Source organism: Folsomia candida, unplaced genomic scaffold (genome assembly GCF_002217175.1).
Source record: "Folsomia candida strain VU population unplaced genomic scaffold, ASM221717v1 Fcan01_Sc029, whole genome shotgun sequence".
Classification (NCBI taxonomy): Eukaryota; Metazoa; Arthropoda; class Collembola; order Entomobryomorpha; family Isotomidae; genus Folsomia; species Folsomia candida.
The window spans coordinates 309,464-330,638 of NW_019091221.1; the positions used below are offsets into that span (position 1 = coordinate 309,464).

The following is a 21,175-nucleotide window of genomic DNA, read 5'->3' on the forward strand; positions in this document are numbered from 1 at the left end:
TTTGTTGGTTGAAATTGAATTAAGATTGGTTCTTCTAGCAAGGCACCGGCCAAGTCGAGGAGAATTGAGAATCTCCATTTACCCCGGCGATTCCCGATTATGGCGGTCATTGAGATGACGCATGCCGCCAGAAGAACCCAACACCAAGGGTCCATTGGCGACAGGTAGATGTGGGAATACAAAATATGTTTGTGGACACTAGCGCAAGTTAAGAAGTTGTAATTTTCCGTATCCACCGTAAGTACGAAAATATTTGGTTTCTCGAGATACCGATAGATTCTTATTAATTGGGGAATTTGATAGGAAAAACCTTGCTTCCAATTTGGAGACGCGTTTTCCACTCTGGTTATGAAATCATGCAGTAAGGTCAAATCTAAGATCTGGCGAAAGCTAAAGGTTTTAAGAGCGACGTCACATCGAGTAAAGTGAGACGGGTCAAGTTGAGCTTGACCTTGCAGTTTTTGCAGGTATTCCCGCATATACGGACCTGTTGCTACTGGAGTAACATATCTGACGGAAGTTGGTTCTTTCACATCGCTTGTTAGTAAATTTAAAACTGTCGAGTATGAAAATGCTGCCAGCGAAATCTTCTCAAGGTCTACAAGATTCCGCCAAACTGTTCCGTGCCTTTCACTTGTCGCGTTTTCCAAGATGATTTCAGAATTCGTAGGGCAATGAGTACAAAAATAGGGGAGATTACCTCGAAAATCATGACCTGGTTTATCTCTAACCAGGAAAACCTTAAGATCTGGGGTTGTCATAAATTTGCCAACGATTTCCGCAAATATCGGAAACGAAATAGTTGGAACGACAACAACCACAAATTTGTACGACGAGGACAAAGCCCAATTTCGAAACTTTCTGTAATCATTAAACTTCGACGTTATTTCGGTCATGTTATATTCCTCGAGCCCGAATACGTATTCCATTAAGCATATTCCTTTAGTTACCTGTGAAACATATCTTACAAATTTAGGTAGGGAATAGATCGGCAGAGTTGTGTCAATACGAGGTGAACGTAATAAAATAGGTAGCTTCACGTCTAGTTCTGATAATACATCGAGATAACCGTGTCGATTTATGACGTCCGAATCCACTGTAAATGTTGGGTGACAGGTTGTAAAAGTTTTAACAAATTCTGTAACATTTAACGTGTCGATTGTAGAAATAATTAGGATCAAAATTACGAATGTAAAACTAAATTCATTTAACCGCCCTTTAGACCTTTGGACCTTCATAATTTCGACCTCACAAAACCTGGTACTTGTGGAATATACCAGTCCCCTACCCGGTGAAAGATATTCACTATAGAAACTGATCAGATCAGTCGCACTTCCGTGGCATATTTAATTAAACTAAATGCAAGGAAACGATGGCCCTCGAACTCTTCCAATTAAACACCTTTAATTATTTATTTCTCACCAAATAATTTCAAATAAGAGAAATAATCACACCTTACAATTATGTGTTTGCGTGCTGAAGAACCTAAGAGAGAAGTGCAAGCAGCTTAAAAAACTCCTGCTTATTAAACAATTCACGTTCCCTTGAACACGTACGCAAAAAAATCTAATGTACAAAATATCAACTAGATGGCTGCTCCTATATTATTTTTACGTCACGACGGAGCAATAATATATTCTCATGAAAGCTAACAGTACTGTTGCTGTCTAAAAATATTTATAAAGTTTCCTTCACATTTAACCGCAGCTAAAAACAAAAACAAAAGATTCTTAAAATGTAGGAATTGTTGTTTTTGTAACATTGTTTGTATTTGTTACACGTGGCACTTCAGTTCGTTATACACAATATCAGAACCAAGAATTGTGCAGTGGTGTGTGTGTGTGTGTGTGTCTGTGTGTTACCAGTTGAAGTTGGCGCTTGATTACACACGTGTCTCACATTGTCAAAGCTAACGTCACCTAGCGGCAGTTCGGGTACTATGTTGCATTTTTCGTTTCTAGAGGGCGTTTTTCGCTAAAGTGTCAAAACGTTGACGAACACGAGAACAACGAAAGATCCCTTTAGATCGGCCGAGACTTGATCAAATGAACGGGCTCACCCTCTAGAGTTGATATTTGAGCCTAGGAGCCGTGACTGAACGTTTTTCATGGTCAACCCATAGAGTTGTGGCTGAACGTTTTCGTTTTCGCGGGACCACCCCTAGATCGTAACTGAACGTTTTTCGCTTTCGTGGTCACGCCCATAGAGTCGTGACGGCACAAATTTTGTGGCCATACCCTGTAGAGTCGTGACCAGGCCGCATAAACTTTTTGTTGTCGGTGGTTTCCTTAGGGGAAGCCACGGACAACGAAAAGTTTATGCGCCCTGAGTCGTGACTGAACGTTTTTCGTTTTCGTGGTCATACCCTTTAGAGTCGTGACGGTACGATTTTCGTGGTCAAATCCTTTAGAGTCGTGACTGAAAGTTTTTTGTGGTCACACCCAATTAGAGTCGTGACTGAACGTTTTTCGTGTACACACCCAATTAGAGTCGTGACTGAATGTTTTTCGTAGTCACACCCATTAGAGTCGTGACTGAACGTTTTTCGTAGTCACACCCATTAGAGTCGTGACTGAACGTTTTTCGTAGTCACACTCTTTAGAGTCGTGACTGAAAGTTTTTCGTGGTCACACCCTTTAGAGTCGTGACTGAACGTTTTTCGTGATCGCACCCCTTAGAGTCGTGACTGAACGTTTTTCGTGGAAACACCCTTTAGAGTCGTGACCGAACGTTTTTCGTGGTCGTACCGTTTAAAGTCGTGATCGAACGTTATTAGTGGTCCCACCCATAGAAGCTGACCGAGCGTTTTTCGTGGTCACACGCAACATAGAGTCGTGACGCCACGTTTTTCGTTTTCGTGGTCATGTCGAAAGAGTCGTGACTAAAGGTTTTTATTCCACACCCTTTAGAGTCGTGACAGCATGTTTTTCGTGGTCACGCCCTTTAGAGTCCTGACTGAACCTTTTTCGTTTTCCGTGGTCACGCCCAGACAGTCGTGACCGAACGTTTTTGGTGGTCACACCAAAATAGTCGGTTGAAGGTTTTTCGCGGTCAGACCCACAGAGTTGTGACGGAACGTTTTTCGCGGTCACACGCATAGTTGTAACGGAACGTTTTTCGTGGCCACACCAGTTAGAATCGCGACGTAACGAACTCTGTTATTCAACATCGTGCTATACAAAGTGACAATCAAGTTAACGCTCCTTTGCTCTGTGTGAATGTAAATGTGTAACAATTATTCAGCAGACATTTGTATCGCTAACCTAATTAAAATCGTTTTGCTTAGAGCCCGCATTGCGGGCTTAAGAGACTAGTAGGAAATAGAAAAAAGTGGGAAAATAGGAAAACAATATTTTAAATAACCCGCACTTGAAGTATCTTCAATGTGATTAAGTAAATAAGCCATACTTAATATTGAATACTTAGGGTCCTTATGTACCTATGTACACATAATACTATAGGTAAAACTTATGAACAAACAAGGGCAACTATTCAAATAAAAGGTTTCATTTGACGCTTTATTAAGCGCCTCATTAATAATACGTAAGTCAAACATAACTGACATAGCACATGGCATTGCTTTTCATCCTGCATGAAATTACGCCTGTAATTCTGTGGTAGTTATTATACTTTTAGTTAAGTGGATCACCCACAAAAACTTTGATCGATCTCCTATTCCAATAACATTACCTCCATCCCATTGGAGTATACAGAACCATAGCAGCAAAATATGTCATGTGTAGATATGTAAATAGATAGGTACATATGAAAAAGGAGAACATTTCCATGATTTCCATTTCTTCGCATCTCTGCATCTCTGCACGTTGCTACTCGTTACCCTTTGTTTAACGGCGTCCCTCATGTGCATGAGTCACAGGGCGTGAATCAGAACTCATTTAGTGATAAGAAATTCTTGGGAGACATTTTTAAGTAGAAATTGAACTCTGCTGTTTCAACTTGCAAACTCTAAAAATACACATTTTTAAATTTACTTACAAATAATTAATAGTTTGTGATTGTTTAATTTATCTAACTGAAATGGAGGATTTAGTTCCATTCATTTCGAATATAAAGGAAGTATTTGCTCGTTGTGACAAGGAATTTGCGTTTGGTAAGTGGTATTTTTGCCTTCAAGAATTATTACTAATTATTATCAAACTTTGCTTAATTACATGAGTTTGTAATTAATTACTACTTAATTAATTACATCTGTCGAAAGAAAGTAATTAGTTACTCAATTATTAATTACATCAGTCGGGTCTAATTTTACAAAATAAGCATTTTAATTCGAAGAAATCGAGTAATTAATTAGTCAAAGTACATAATTAATTACTTTGTTACGCAACTGAAGCCAATTAATTAATTACTATTTAATTACAATTATGTACATTGCCACAAAGTAATTAAAGTCTAATTGCTAATTATTTTCTCAATTTTTCTTGTAATTAATTACAGTCTTATGGTCTTAGATCTGCCACAAATTGCTCTCGTGGGTGGGAAAGGGACCGGAAAGTCCAGCCTACTTGAAACTCTGGTCGGGAAAAACTTCCTCCCCCGTGGCGCGACAAGGGCTCCACTCGTTTTGAATTTGCAGAATTCCAATTGTCTCGAGCATGGAATTTTTCTGCATCGACCTGGGGAAAAGATACACGATTTTGCTCGGATTAGAGAAGAAATTGCCAACCAGACAGTTTTTCTCGCAGGTGAGGGACGAAACATCTCGAGGACTCCACTCACGTTGACGATATTCTCACCGGAAGTTGCGGATTTAAATTTGATCGATTTACCAGGTTTTATAAACTCAAATATTTTATAAACTTTTCCCTTGCCCGTTCCATGGCCGTAATAATGTGGGTATTCACGTCAATTTCATAAAAGCCGTAAACCTCTTCGCAACAATATCTTCGCAAATTTGCCATGTGTGCGAAGAGTTGTAATGCGACAACCAATCAGATTGCTTTATTTTTTTTACGAAACATGTGAAGCAAAAAGGCATCTATTATCGTCGTAAACTATTTATCGCAAACTTGTCGTACACAAAAATTTTAATTTCTCCTCCTCATTTTCACAAATGTTGCCAGAAAACCTTAAACTAACTCCGTCAAATGAGTTATATAAAAAAAATTTCGCAAGCACCGCAAAGTTGCGAAGATGTGTTGCGAAGCGAAGTAATTAAATGACGTGAATACCCACAATGTATTTGATTATGTAATATTGTCCTATAAAATATAGGAATTGTCGGCGCCAGGTTAGCCGGCCAACCTCATGATTTTGTGGAACAGGTAAAATCCACAATACTGAAGTATATCTCGAAGGCAGGAACTATTATTCTCGCCGTTAGCGATGGGACTGAGGGCTTGGCCATGTCTCAGTCACTTGAGCTGGCAAAAATGGTGAGCAAATGCCACATTTTGTTCCACCAAATATTATTACCTGTTCAAGTTACTACGAAACGAAAAATGAATGGGTGAATAATGGATTGAATAAATGAATAATGAATGAATAATTTAGCATTTTAAAATGAATAAGTGGTTTTTTTATTCATTCAGTTTGTCCCATGTTAAATACCTGGTACGAATGAATGAATAAATGAATTTTTTATTGGATGAATGAATAATGAATGAATAATTCAAATTCATTATTTTCAAAGCAAAGGAATTTTGGACGAAGACAAAAATTTTAACAGGTGTTGTTCTGAAATTTAAGCTTTTATTGGGTTTTATTAATTTTGTTTAGGTGGACCCGAAAGGAGAAAGAAGAATTGGTGTCATTATCAAGCTTGACCTCTCCCAACATATCGCGATGGCTGAGTTGGACAATAGGGTTGTCCCTTTGAAGTTGGGCCATGTCGGGGTGGTTCTTCGCTCAGAAGCCGTTAAGTGTTTAAAATAGTGAATATTTTCTGTTCTTCAATAATTGTTTTATCATAATTTAGGATATTAACAATGGGGTGACGATAGAAGAGGCCCGCGAGAAGGAAGAACTTTTCTTTGAGGAACGCAGTGAATTTGACCACCTGGCCGGGAAACGTGGAACGCGCTATTTATCCTCGGTCATGGACGAATTGGTAAAGTCGCAAATCTTTTCTCGCTTAGCAGGAGTAAAGGCCGAGATGGTGCGAGGGCTTAAGGAGGCAACGTGCAGAATTGAGGAACTTACTCCACTCTATAGTGCTTCACACCAGCGAAAAAAGATTTACAAGTTAGTCTGTCACATAAAAGGAGTTTTTTCATAATTAATGTGAAATTTCTATATGCTGGTTATTCGCTTGCACAAAACACGGGTATCTTACATACAAGGTAATCGTGCCCGAAGGGGTCATCGCTCATTGTCAAACTTTCTTGCGAACCGGGGGATGTCGAGACTACACTAACAATAGAACCTTTTTTAAGCTATACCGGGACCGACTTGCGAGTTATGTCAAAAAATCTAGCCAAAAATTAGGGGTCACCTGACACATGTCTTCCCCTTGAATGGTATTGAGGGTCAAAGTTCGTAGTCCTCCCTGGTTTTCGCCCCGTGGAGGAAAAGGCAAGAGAACATTTGCACAAAAATTGAACTTAACCGTCAATATTTTTCTTCAAAGGGCCCATTCAACGGAAAGATTTGTGTCACGTGACGCCTAATTGTTGGCCTGATTTTTTGACATAATTCGCTAGTCGATCCCGGTGTAGCTTGAAAAAAGGTTCCATTGTTAGTTTAACTGTAAGAATTCCCATCTCCCAACCCCTTTAAAGTTTGAAAATGTGTGATAAGACTTCGGACACGATTCCCTTTTAAAAAAAACATATTTTGTTCAAATCAAGAGCCAGGATGTAGTAATTCAACATTTCTAAATACAATAAATACAATTAATTTAAAACCAGGTTAATGGACAATATCAGAAACTCCATCATCGTCGACCTGACTGGAAATTCTTCTACACTTTTCCCAACTACTACTGGTTGCAGTTCAGGGTCTAAAATTGCCCAAACCGTGGCACACCATAAAGAAAAATTGAGCTCTGAAATCTGTCATATTAGTGAGGAAACTATTGGATACGCCATTGTGAACTCGGCTGGGGTGCATTCCCTCCATTACAATCTAAACTCTGCGCTTGAAAAAGTCGTACATGACGAGCTTGAGAAGCTCGTGGAACCCACGACCGCGGTCATTGATGAAGCTAAACTGCTGATGGTTAACTGCTGTAATTTGGCGAGCGCGAAAATTGCTGATTACCCCGTACTAATGGCAATGATTCAATCAAAACTGGAACAAAGTGTGGAGACACAAGCCAAGAAATGCAAGAACCTGATGGCTGCTATGATTAAATGTCATCAGGTATTCCTTGATCCAGATGTCGTGTCCGATGCCTCCCCAGCTCATAAGGCGATCCATAATAAGGGCTCGAAGGTATTCTCTCCGGTCAGTAAACTTTTGGGGGGCCCCTCGGTTTCTTTGGACCAGCAAAAATCAAACACGAATGACTCCAATCCGATAGAGAAGAATGTACTTATTTCTTTATTTTTGACTATTTCATACACTCTAAGAAACCCGGTAACTAATCCTAAGTTATTACCAGTCAGATAGAGCAGAGCTAGATAATTATTAGTTTTTAAGGGTGTATTATGGATTATGGATTAACCACAAAATTATGTGGATTGTGATTAAATTATTTTCGTGAGATTAATTCGTGTCAGGATTAATCCGGATTAATCCATAAATTCTCGGAAATTCGGGATTATGGATCCGGATTAATTTGGTGATTAATGATTTTTACACTATTTATATCTAGCGCAACAAATTTCAACTATGTGGTTTCACATAGAATATTTAAAACGCCAGTTTCAATTGATATATGTAGCACAAGGCATCAGAACATGCTGACTCTTCAAATGGTAGCTGACACTGACAAGACAAAGTTGTGAGAACTTGAGACTTCAAGCTACACAGTGGGATGAAATGGAGCTATGGGAATTCAACTGAGTAATCCAGATTGAGAATTAATCATGATTACGTAATCATGATTGAGATTAATCAGGATTAGTAATCCGAAATCACGATTATGGATTAATGACATCTAATGGGATTATTCCCGGATTAATTCTAATTATAGAAGAATTATGGAAAAAAAATTATAGAATAACTACAAAAAAACTCTCATTACCGGATTACGGAGTAATAATCCATAATCCGGGATTAAAATCCATAATCCTTAATCAGGATTATCCCAGCTCTGGGAGAGAGACTCTATATGCGCGACTCTACCGCATGCTAATTAATTTATTATTGGGTGCTAGAAAATTAGTTGCCAACTGGTAATATTTTCAAATTTTTCGACCTGGGTTATTACCGGTTTGGTAGCAAAATGTCTGCCACTCAATAATTAATTAATTACCATGCGGTAGAGTCACATAGATACTCTGCATGGTAATAACTTAGTTACCGGGTTTCTTAGAGTGTAAATTAAATTATGCACCGATTTCATAATTTTAAAACTATTCCCCTAGTTGCAGGAGAAAATCCAGAGTGTAAAGAATTTCGCCGTTCGGCATGTAACTGCTTCCCGGTCAGTAATTCTTGCCATGTTGCCGGCAACTATTAATCTTCAAATGGTGGTGAAAATCTTACAAGAAATACTGCCCAACTTAATTGCTGAGAGTCATGATGAAATTGTAATAATTTGTCACAATCTAAATCTAATCACATGCTCGTTTTGAATCTTGGAAAATTTTGCTATATGTTTTTAGGAGGAATTCATTTTGGAGAATATGCCGGATGCTGACGACCTTTCAAGATATCAAATGCTTCAGCAGACCTGCATGCAATCCATTGAACACATTTCTAACCTGCAAGCTGCCCACCGTAGCAAGTAATTGGGGTCACTTCGGTGTTAATGTCAGCGTCATTTTTCTTTTGTAAATCTGACCCCATTATTATTTTAGCTTTTTAATTAGCCACATTCATAACTAATTAGTAATTGGAAATTATAAGGAAAATATTTCGTTTAATTAATTGGTAATTAGTAATTAAACTCAAGTTGCTAAGTAAGCCAATTAATTAAGTAATTAATTAGTATATTGACCAATTAATTTTTATTTTTGAGTGATTTTCTGATCAATTAGTAATTAAAATTAGCTTCAGTACTGCCAGTTAACGTAAATTAGTAATTTATAATTAGTTTTAAAATACTAATTAATTAGAGAATTAATTAGATTAATTATTTAGAATGCCCTGTTTTCACTATTTTCTTATCACCAATTCAGAGCCGTTTTCGCAAGTAAGTACTTATGGCTAGATGGACGTCATCTAACAAATGTCATGTAATCGAAGCCTGCTAAATTCGTATGACCTGTATTTGATAAGCATGCACTTATCAAAACCTATTTTCCATCTCAGAATGCCGAGTGACGGGTTCAACGTGTATTTGATCCCGGCTGCAACGTTATTCGAGTGGCCATGTGCTAATGACGCGTAAAAATTCGGTCACTCGCCATTCTTAGATATACAAGAGATACGTATTTAAAATATGCAAAAATGTTTTATGACATAGATAATCATTAATTTGTTATCAATGAATAATTTATATCTGTACATATTTTCAATAATTTCAAATCATAAAATAGTTATCTTTGTTAAAAATACATGTGTAATAAATATTTTAACTTTTAAAACAAGATTTAAGACACAATTTTAATGCATAAATAGCTAGGGTCTACGCATAGTTTGATGTATTATTACATTTTTCAAATAATAAGTCATCAGAATTTATTCTATATTGATGACGCACGCAATTAAATACTCTCCATTCGCACACCGTAGAACTTTTACAGAAATTGAGATTTCTCGGAAACTACGTCACTGTCAGTCTCAAATTCCCTCAAATTATTGAATTGACTTGAACTTATTAATCCTTTTTTTGGCCACTCGGGCCTATAAAGGAGCGTATAATGAATATGGGTAAATAATGATAATGCTAATCCTAAGATTGCTTAATTATTAGGCATAAAATTGTTCGTATATGAATTCCAATTTTTATTTATATGCAATTTATTTACTGCGTGGAGTGTACGGAAAAGGGTTAGTTGTGTAGAAGAGAATGGAATGTGAATTCCCTCAAATTATGCTGACGGGGTATTTTGAGACTGACAGTGGCGTAATTTCTCAGAAATCTCAATTTCTGTAAAAGTTCTACTGTGTGCGAATGGAGAGTTCATAAAAATTACAAGTTTCTTCTCGGAGTAACAAAGGCATTCCTGTAAGCAAAACTAATATAACACAAGCAGCAGAGGTATTTTTATCTCATTCCCGTTCAAATTGAAGTAGGCAATTGTTTAGACTAGATTATGTTTATCTAATAAAAACCATGGGGAGGGATTAGTGATAAAAATCATTTCGGATAGTGAAATCCATTGTGTTAGTATGTATCACTAGGTAGCAGTCCAATTTTTTTCGGGGTCGACATGAAAAAAATCCGTTCCTCTCATAATTGAAGTAATAAAAAGTAGGTGAAGTAGATAAGTGCCCTCGTATTGTAAGTGTAACGATTCTCATTATTGGTTCAACCAGTTAACAGTTTATTCACATAAAAATTGGTAAATTTGATAAGCTTTCTAAAACCGAAAAATTATTTTGCCACTCGGCCAAAAAATCAGTTTTCTCGAATCGGAAAAAGGCGCACGACCATTTCATTTTTCAAGGGGTATCTGGAACCAGACTGAAAATGATTCTAATAATGGGAGTCATACTCAAATTTGCAAAATTCCATTTTTCTGAATCCAATAAAATTTTGAACATTTATCGTAATTTACACAATTTAATTTTTTTAATCATAATTTCTAAAATTTGTGTAAAAGTTTAAAAAAGTACAATATTTCAAAAAGATTATATATGTACATAACTCAATCAGATTCAAAAAGTGAGTATCACATAAAAAACATTCCAGACTTTTCGCAAATTGTTTAAAATTTACAATTTTTTAAATCAAAAATAAAACAGTACTTAATCTAAATACATACATATTACAATTTTCCAGCTCTTCTGTCGAATAATAAAAATTTAGAGGTTTAGTATTTTTAGAATTTTATCGTGAAATGTCATACATTAAATACGGTATGTACATATTTACATACATTATTTATTGACTTATTATTTTTTGACTTTATTTTAAAGTTTTCAAGGGATGCGTGCCAAGAATGTATGTATATTTATATTTACATGGCTGAACATCTTATATAAAATGTTTATGCCATGTCGACCACACTGCTTTGATGGGACAGTTGGCTATGGAGTTTTGCATACATTGAAACACGAAGAGGAATGGATGGAATATTTAGTTAAGAAGAAGGGTGGAAAATACAACATAGTTTGAAATATACCAATCAACATTAAGAAATAATCCATCGGGATGGATGCGATATAACAAACGTTCACCAACCGGAATACATTCTTGACACGAATCCTTTGAAAACTTTTTTGTTAAGTCACGCTATCATTTCTGTTTACATAAATAATTAAACATGAATCCATGAATCCACACATTGGACTGTTCTTTAATATACGCCCCCCGAAGTGGTGAATCATCTACGAATTGGGGAACCGCCAGACAAAGTCGATGATCTTTGTCTGGTTTTCCTACTTGGTTCACTAACATTGCTTCGATCTACATGTTTGAACAGTGAGATTAAAGGTTTAAGAATAATTTGTTGCGTTTCTGCATGTATGTATAATTGGGTGCTGCTCTTTGTTACATTTAAATCATTTTCGAAATTCAATCCTCACCCGCGGGAATTAACAATTACATACAATCTCTTGTCCAAAACCATCAGAATTGTACATTCGTGTGTGAGGATTTTCAAAAGTATTTAAAAAAAATCTTTTTTCTCTTGAAATTACCCCAAATTCACCCTACCCCCCCGGGCTGTCATAAGAGTAAATAAACCGTAGTAACGTTAGAAGTAGCTCACCCTGTAATAATGATTTGGTTATAACTTGCCCCAATGGTGCAGAAAAATCCAACAAAGTAGATCCATAATGTTTATGCAATATTGCACCAATGGTGCAGAACAATTAAACAAAATAGATCAATAATTATTATGCATCGAGGAAAGTCCAAAAATTGTGCATCACTGGTGCATAATTACCTACGAACGAACAACGAAAATTTTGAAAAATTTATGGCAAAATTGTCTAATAAAATCCGCCGAGTAGTATGCATTATTGGTGCGTTATGCATCAAACCCCCAATTCTTTCGCATCATTTGGTGTTTCCGATTGTCAGATACCAACGGTGCTATTAATTTATGAAAAAATGGACCAGGGACATTTTAATCAGCATCAATCGATGCAAAAAACTCGTCAACAGACAGACGGACAGACAGACGGACAAGAGGAATTCAATAGCTCCCGTGCTACGCAGGGTGAGCTAAAACCGTAGGAACGTTAGAAGTAGCTCACCCTGATGGCCCCAAAAGTGCAGAATAATCCGACAAAATAAATCCATAATTTTTATACACCTATGCACCAATGGTGTAGAATAAACGAGGAAAATACAAAATACAAGATAATGTTGCACCACTGATGTAGATTAAGCGGCAATGGTCGCTTAATGCGTACCAATAATTTTTTGAAAATGTATGTCAAAATTGTATAATCATATCTCTCGGCTATTCTGTACTATTGGTGCATTTTGCATCTATTCCCCCAAATTGTTCGCATCATTTTGTGTTAACCATTGTTCGATACCAACAGGGCTATTAACTTATCCAATAATGGTCAAGGGGCATTTTAATTAGCATCAATTGATGCAAAAAAGTCGTTAACAGACAGACGGACGGACAGACGGACAAGAGGAATTCAATAGCTCTCGTGCTACGCAGGGTGAGCTAATAATAGAAAAATTGAAATTATTGCACTCAAAATGGTCAATAGATGTATACAATAAAACTTGAGCTTTTCAGTCCTCAGTTAATTCTACCGGTGTAGCCAAAATTACTCGGTAACTTTAAATCCGTCAGTTTTAAAGTCCGTTATTAAGTCAGTTTTGTTAACAAATTAATAAAACCTATTTTACTTTATAAGGTAATACTTTCACAATGGAGATTACCAACTTGGCCACGTACATCAACATATTTACTGGATGTATGGTGAACCTAATAAACTATCAGAATATAGATCTTCCGTCCGACATCTCATCTCCAATATGGACCACTAGATTTAGGGAAATTCCGTTGTGTACAGGTGGTGCTCAGGGTGGTGAACGTTTCGTCATGTATTCTTGTTTGGTTTTACCAGGTGAATCCGTTACCATAAAAACTTATGGTAACTCGTTTTGCACCTATGAAAGTAGAAACACTTTACGCGTGTTAAGAAACCCGTATCAGAAAAGCGGCTGGAGATGTTTGACCAGATTTTATATTCTTTCTTTAGACAAGTACTATGGCATACTACCTTCTGATTACTACGAGGAATACGTAAAGCGAAAATATGACCTTGCGTCAAGAGTGAGCCAGGGAAGACCACAATATCACGCGTTGGTGAAAGATGTAAATACAAACTCTGAACATTGGATGTATCAAATGACGAGAATATTGTCTGATAACACTCAATTGAACATGATCCTATTAACTGTCCCCTTATTGAAAGTGTCAGTCTATTTTGACCTGCAGAAAATGAATGCATGAATCAAATCAAATGAAACTTTTGTGGAATACTAACGATGAGCATACCGAAGTTTTTTAATCCTTCAGTTGTGCAAATACCCCTTCCGTACCAGTGAAGAGACGATTTTGTCGCACACCTCTCATGAGCGCTTCGCCACTCGTTTCATCAACTTCTATGGTAGTTTTCTCCATAACCCGATGAAATTCTTCCAAATTTTGTGATATCATTTTTTTATGAGAGTATTATTTCTGAAGTACATAGTCCATTCATAAGTCCCCGCACAAGCATTTCTCGTGATAAATCCAAAAGTATTAGAGCTATCGGTTAGAAATTTTTATGGAAGAACAAGGTACTAATATGGTTTAAAAATCATAACTTCTTTTTCAAGATTTCCTCCAGGGGCTCATACGGAAGACATAAGTCGGGACGGCGGCTGATCGGTCCTGGCACGCACCTTTTTCATGGGAAAGTGTTCATGCCCTTCAGAATGGATGCCTTCAGTGAGGATCCCTTGATTTGACAGGTATTTGCTCTACGGACGTCTGACATCCCTTTAGGTACGCGGAAGTAAATAAGAAGTCACCAATATGGTGTGAAAGGGAGCGAGTTGGCTGGAGAAAGGAAATCCCTGTTTTTCACCGGAAGGAGTAAAAATTCAGGCCAAGAATTATTTTCAGAATGCTCCTGAGCCAATGGTTAAACCCCTGGACCATGAACTATTCGAAAAATAGCATTTGACTTTCAACAATGCTCTGCTAATGAGAATAGTGCAAAAATTGTCCAAAACTGACTTCGGTCGAATTTTTATGAATTTATTACATCGATGGAACGACCCTCAACATCTGCAGATCTTAATCCCATAAATTATGACTGGTGGTAAAAATTATAGATACAGATATGTTCTAAGTCTCATAAAAGCCTGAAAGGCCTGAGGTCATACTTACTGAAGATCTGGGCGCTTTTCCCATGAAAACCGTGCGTGCCGCGATCGTGCAGTTTTCGTCACGACTTATGTCGTTTGTATAAACCCTTGGAGGAAATCTTGAAAAAGAAGTTATGATTTCTAAACCATATTAGTACCTTGTTTACCCATAAAAAATTCTAACCGATAGCTCTAATACTTTGGGATTCATCACCAGAAATGCTTGTGCGGGGACTTATGAATAGACTATGTAATGCCCAAATTCTTTTAATAGGTCGACACTGAGGTAGTTTTTGAGCCTTGTCTATTTTATCGACAAAATCAATTTTTTTCACTTCGAGGTACCTGGTCATTATTTTGGCATTCTGGTACGTACCCATACCAGGGAAAAATAAAACGTGTTTGTTTTTGATGGAGGGGGTCAATCTCCTGATGATACACTCTTTGAAATAAATCCAAAAGTTCAAATTCTTGGTGGAGGCGAATCGATTTGAGACGTTCCCCATTTTTGTCGATCGGCAGCCATTTTATATATTTCATCCGAAATTTTGCTTGGTTTTGAATTGAAATTTCGAACGAACGTCATTCTTACTTCCACATGAGCAGAACTTTACACGATTGACGTTTCGAGGTCAACGGGGTCGTAGTTTTAACAATTCATGACATTAAACTTCGGGGTGTCAGTTTTAACATTTTCTCAACAAGTTTTTCACAAATAGCTTTGGCTCCTCCTTTTTGATCTTGATTGTACTTTGGCACGGTTTTAATATTGTACGTTTTGAAGCCCATCTTATTAGCATTGATCCTGCGAAGATAGGTTTTTGAAATTTTTAGTTGTCTGGGTGCAAGCCTCATGGATATGTTGGTGTTGCATCAGAAAGATTTTTTCACGTTTCGCGTGAGTATATTCGTGTCCTGGCGGACTGGTTGACAAAGCCAAATTTTATAATTTGCATTTTCGCGATCCTTGGATATGTCTAATGTATGACTGATTTTGTCCGGCCCATCCCTTGAACAATGAAGTGGTGATGTGCTCTTTTTCGATCCGAGAAATACACTTTTTTGATAAAGTGGCAAACTAATTTTTCCACTTCCTCTAAATTTTGTGCTGTCATTTTTCAACGAAAAGAGATAATCAAATTCTGTTTTCGGTTTTAGAAAGCTTACCAAATTTGCCAATTTTTGTGATTTTTACATGTGCAAAATTCATTTTTAACTGGGTGAACCAATAGTGGGAACCTTGACACTTTCAATATGGGGACAACTCATACTTGACGTTAAGGACAAACTCATACTTCAATTACAACTATGTTTTCGGTCTTGCTTATGTCATAATCTTGGAAGTTGGGTACCAGATCTACCCCAACTAGACAAGGAGATAGCCAACTTTAGAAAAATTGATTCAGGTGTCCCCACATGTGTTATTACTGAAACAAAGTGGCCATCAAGTGTCAAAAATATTCATTTCTCAGAAATTCTAAAGGACACAATGACAGTGGATATAGTACTACTTCACCTGGCGGCGGGAGGTAATACAACCCTTGAATTTGGTAATTCCCGGTGTTTAGGTAAATTGAGTGGTAAGTTATCTACGCCGAGGGCAAATTTTTTTCTATTCCCCAAATGTAGAATGTGGGTTAAAAATATGCCAACAATTAAGACAATGACGAAATTCGCAGTCAAAATTGTTAAGGGAACAGAGTCTTTTGGATTTCTGACATGTGCTCCACACCGCTATCCGAAAACGTCTTTAGATAAATTGATTACCGTCTTCACTCCTAATCTTTGGGCCTGGATATGTCACTGACATATCCAGAGCTGGGAAATTAATGAGTTTCGAGATTAAAAATTAAGATTTGAGATTAAAAATCCCCGAATCAGAGATTAAGATTAAGATTAAAATTATTCTTCCGCTACTAAATTAAATTATTAAGATTAAATTAATCTATTTTTATGACACAGATTAAAGATTAAAGATTAATTAATCTAGATTAATATAATAGTCATTAAGAATTATTTTATTTTATCGCCGTTTTTTATAGTTTGCATCGATATTATAATTATATCGTAAATTCTAAAATTTGAGAAAAGTATGAAGTATCGGTGCTTCAAAATTGTTATTCAAAATTATTAAACTTTTATCAGCTAAATTTAAGGCGAATACAATAACTTGTAATACGAGTAAAAATTAGTCTCACCTCAAATGCAACGCGTTTTTAAATTTCAAAAAATAATAACTCTTAATTTGTTTTAATTAAATTAATTTTTTAATGGCAGCAAATTTTTTAATCTTTTTAAAGAATACAGTTTTAAATAACGTTACTTTCAAAAAAAGGGAACCTGTCAGAAATTTAGAATTGTTTTGATTTTTAAAAATTGTTCCAGTGTTGAAAGACGATCGTGCGTTGAAATTTAGAGATTTACAAGGAGTCGAGTAACAGATGGCGTGATTTTAATCATAATATAAATCGTGATTAAAATTAAAGTCGAAGATTCAAAGATTAAAAATTAAAAATTAAATTAATTAAATTGACTTGTGAGATTAAGATTAAAATTATTGATTAATACGATCAAATTTCTTGATTAAAATTATGGATTAAGATTAATTATTCTTAATCTTAATCTTAATCTTGATTATTTTAATCTAGATTTTCCCAGCTCTGGATATGTGGCACCTCTGTCTTATTGGCTTTGTTTTTATTGGTTACGTCACGCAATCGTATTTCCACAGTTGATGGGTTAACCACGTCATATCGCATCTTGCTTGAACAATCCGACCCTCATGCTGTGAATCAGGAGAATAAAACTTTTCTCTATTTTGTTTGTGCACCCTGGATTTTAACAGGTTTGGTTATTACGAATTTGATCCGGGGTGACAATGTGACAAATACCGTATCACCATTGAAAGTTGTCCCATATGAAAATTTCAGTCAACTATTCGAAAATAACTTCACGTTTGTAGACGGCGGGGCTCCCGCAACTTGTCAAGATTTTCATCGATATTGCGGGTCAATTAACGCCCAGGCTCACTCCGTCGCGGTGACCTTCGCTCTAACTAACATGGGAATGTTGATTAGGTTATCTGCGTATAAAAGGATTTCTAAGCTTGTGAGAAAATTTTATTATGAAACACGACCCAACAAATTAGATTATTGGAATTCTCCAAAAGAATTTTCCTGTTTGGGACACAAAGTAGCTATATTAGGCTGGCAGGGGAAGCTGCAGGAAGCAAAGGATTTTCTTGAGAGGGTCCATCCTGGCCCTGCATATGCCCTTGGCAAAGAAAGCATCGCCACCATTAAATTCGGCTGGGCAACGAGGAACATTGTGGATCCTTCATTTGTCATGCGGTTTAAGGCACTTGACAGTTCAAATATTGCAGAGAAATGGGTGTGGTATGCTACAAGAACAATTAAGCTACGACAGCGCGACAAAAACGAAAGAATAACAACAGGACCGGCTCCCTTGGTCATGAAGGGAAACATCACTGAACTATTTAAGGTCCTGTTTATGGGACTACTTATAACCTTTGCATTGTTTTTAACCGAGCATATTTCTTCTAATCTTGTGGTCAAAACTGAATGGCGAAAGGTGCAGAAATTCTTAATCGTTTGTTATCTTGAGCTACCCTCTTTATTGCGTTACCTCCCTTATAAAATTCTATAGTACACTTACTTTTTAAGTGAAAATGTCTTTTAAACAAAATTGTGGGGTAGCACAGAGGATGGCATCGGGATTTATCGTTACAAACATGTTTATCGGGGTCAGAAGTCTTATCAATTTCTTACATCCAGTTACGTGAATTTAGTATAACATCATATTTGTTCAATGACTAGCCAAATGAAAAACAAAGACGTAATTCTTTTGCGTAACTCTAGTGTGAATTTATGTGGTGGCTGTGTCAATTCGTTCACAAATAAATGCGAAACATTTATATACATAATTTTGCCTTTCAAGACATGTACAACAAAAGGGGATATATTTGTAGGAGATAATTTCTTCGCTTTGCGAATATAAATGTATTCACGCCTGGTAACTATTTATTAGATCAATGGTTAAGATTAAGAAAGAGATTGTGATATAAAATTTTTTAACTTCAATTGACTAGAAAAAGAATAACTAAAAATATTCAACAAAGAAATCATTGTCCAAAAAAATTGTGGCACAAAACTTTTCAATCCGAATAGCCATATTCACCTTCAGAGTACAATTGAAACCGGAAATTACGTTTAGGTACGAACAGTACTATAACTTACACAACTTATAAATCTTTTAAATTATAATTTCAAAAATTTGTGTAAAATTTGAAAACAATTATATACATAATTCAATCAATTTCAAAAATTGAGTACCACGTACATAAAAAACATTCTAGATTTTTCGCATATTGTATGAACTTTTTAAAACCAAGTTTTTAAAATCAAAAATCACCAATCACGGAAATGATTACGGTTATAATTTTAAATATTTAAATCAAAACAAAAAAGCCGAGAAAGAAGTTTGAAGTTCCTTGCAGAGAATATGTATATTTATATATTCGACCTGCATGTCCAACGGCCGACGCTTTTTAACGATTTATGCTATTGAAGGTCATATATTGTGCATTTGACTTACATATGTTGACCGCCGCACAAATGCAGCCACACCATAACTTGGGGAAATATGGAACAAGTGCCGTATCCCACATGGTCTTTGTTTACTAAGTAAGTGAAAATTTAACGGCAAACAATATCTGCATTACGGCACTGTGCAAGTTGGAGTGATTTTTCTCACAAGGCGGGAAGATTTGAATTCAAAATTTGGTCATTAGAAAAGAGATGGGGAATACCATACGCTCGTCATAAATATTGTCAAAGTGAATTTTACATGGAAATTCCTTCGGTTTGAGGAATAAATCATGTGTTGTGGTCATTTTGGTATAGGTTTCGACCAGCGGCGTAGCAAAGGGGCGGGAGGGTATCAAGAGAAAATGAAATACAAAGAAAGAAAGAAGAAAGAAAGCTGGCAATTTTGACGAATAAAATCAAGTAATAATCTTCGAAAACCGCAGAAATGGCTGATCAAAAATAAAAATACTTAACAAAATTTATTTAAAAAATTAAAAATTAAGTTACGTATGCATGAAGTCATGTTTATGTTACATTACCGAAATTCGTTATTACTTCATATCCTTAGTATTTTTGAAAATACATAAGTTACGACAGCTAACAGATTTTAACACTGTACTAAGAAAATAATACTAGTTAGTATATGTAATTGTATTCGTTAAGAGTAAAAAAAATCACGTTAATGCGTAAGTACCGAATGGTTTTCTCCGATTTTAATCTCACAAATTTTATATTGGTGACGCATAAAAATAAAAATACCTACATACATATGTACATTTTTGCATTTTCGTGGATGCACGTATATTCTATGACCTTGATGCGATGGGAAATATCAAATAAAGTGTGATATTTCGAAACACTGCTACAAGAAGGTGCTGCAATGCCAACTTCATAAAATTTATGCCTACTTGTAAATTCAATTCGAATTTAAATTTTACTAATGCAACTAAGTGAATCTACCACATGCATGGCCTGATAACAACAAGTCAAATTAGAATATTAAATATGTAATGGGCATATTTCAAGCTTGACACAATTGCTCCCCGAACTTTCCTGTAATATCGACAATCCAATCCAAATGATTTGACACTCTGGTAAAGATATTCGGATAGTTAGTGTCGCATGTTGCATGAACTATGCTCGTTATTCCGACAGCGTACGATCTCCCATTCACGACCAAGTCGATACTGCCCCCCGAATCGCCAAAACATGAAGTTGTTCCCGTCCCACTTGCACAAATATTGTTACCTAGCATTGGGTAATTTGTGAATGCTTCTTGACAGGCAGCATATGGCACAATGGTCATCACTGCCTTCATCAATGAACGAGAAATCGATCCCGAATAATTGTTCCTACCCCAACCGGAAACTGTGACTCTATTAGACTCCAAAGTTTGGCCCTTCAAAGAAAATGGGAGACATGCCGGTTGCATAGAAGGGGAAAATTTGAGCGGAAACAACAAATGGACCAATGCAATATCGTTAACGAGCGTGTCTGAATTGTAGGATGGATGTTGGACGTATGAGTCGGCGGCATTCCATTGCCCAGAAATGGAGTAATAGTCAATGTAACCGACGAAAACACTAATCTTATCAGAACCCGTGTATCCGTCAAAGCAGTGAGCCGCACTCATTACCATGCTTTCGCTGATTATAGTGCAGCTGCAAAAACGGTGGTTTGTTGGAGAGTAGATAGCGCACCGCCATGGAATTTCGAGAAAGACGGCGGGTGATCCGTTAATAATTCGAGAGCTACCTTGCACCCTGGACTGCAAATAGATTGAATATTAATTAACTTTTTAAGCATTTTTTTGCATTTAGAGAAATTAGTGTAACTTACGACCCCACAGAAACAGGCGGACTGTCGGAGTTTCGTTTCGTTGAGGGTACCACCTCGAACAGGAACAATTTGTCCCGAAACATTCCCGAGAGTGGTGACCCACAAGGTGAAAATTATTCCAATGAAGGTAAAATTCGCGGAACCATGTTTGCCAACCATGTTTGAG

General features: G+C 36.5%; 2 protein-coding genes across 2 annotated transcripts; one reads left to right on the forward strand and one right to left on the reverse strand.

The window, feature by feature from the left end:
* Positions 1–4,038: 4,038 nt before the first annotated feature.
* LOC110860065 (dynamin) lies at positions 4,039–8,932 on the forward strand. The gene is made up of 8 exons (XM_035859950.1): positions 4,039–4,111; positions 4,470–4,703; positions 5,233–5,393; positions 5,737–5,874; positions 5,936–6,201; positions 6,867–7,488; positions 8,490–8,654; positions 8,730–8,932. The coding sequence occupies exons 1-8, from the start codon at positions 4,039–4,041 to the stop codon at positions 8,853–8,855; spliced, it is 1,785 nt and encodes a 594-aa protein (XP_035715843.1). The 3' UTR covers positions 8,856–8,932.
* A 10,936-nt stretch (positions 8,933–19,868) lies between these two features.
* Positions 19,869–21,175, reverse strand: LOC110860066 (trypsin). Its single transcript, XM_022109131.2, has 2 exons — positions 21,010–21,175; positions 19,869–20,938 (listed from the first exon to the last, which is right to left on the reverse strand). The coding sequence occupies exons 1-2, from the start codon at positions 21,166–21,168 to the stop codon at positions 20,192–20,194; spliced, it is 906 nt and encodes a 301-aa protein (XP_021964823.1). The 5' UTR covers positions 21,169–21,175; the 3' UTR covers positions 19,869–20,191.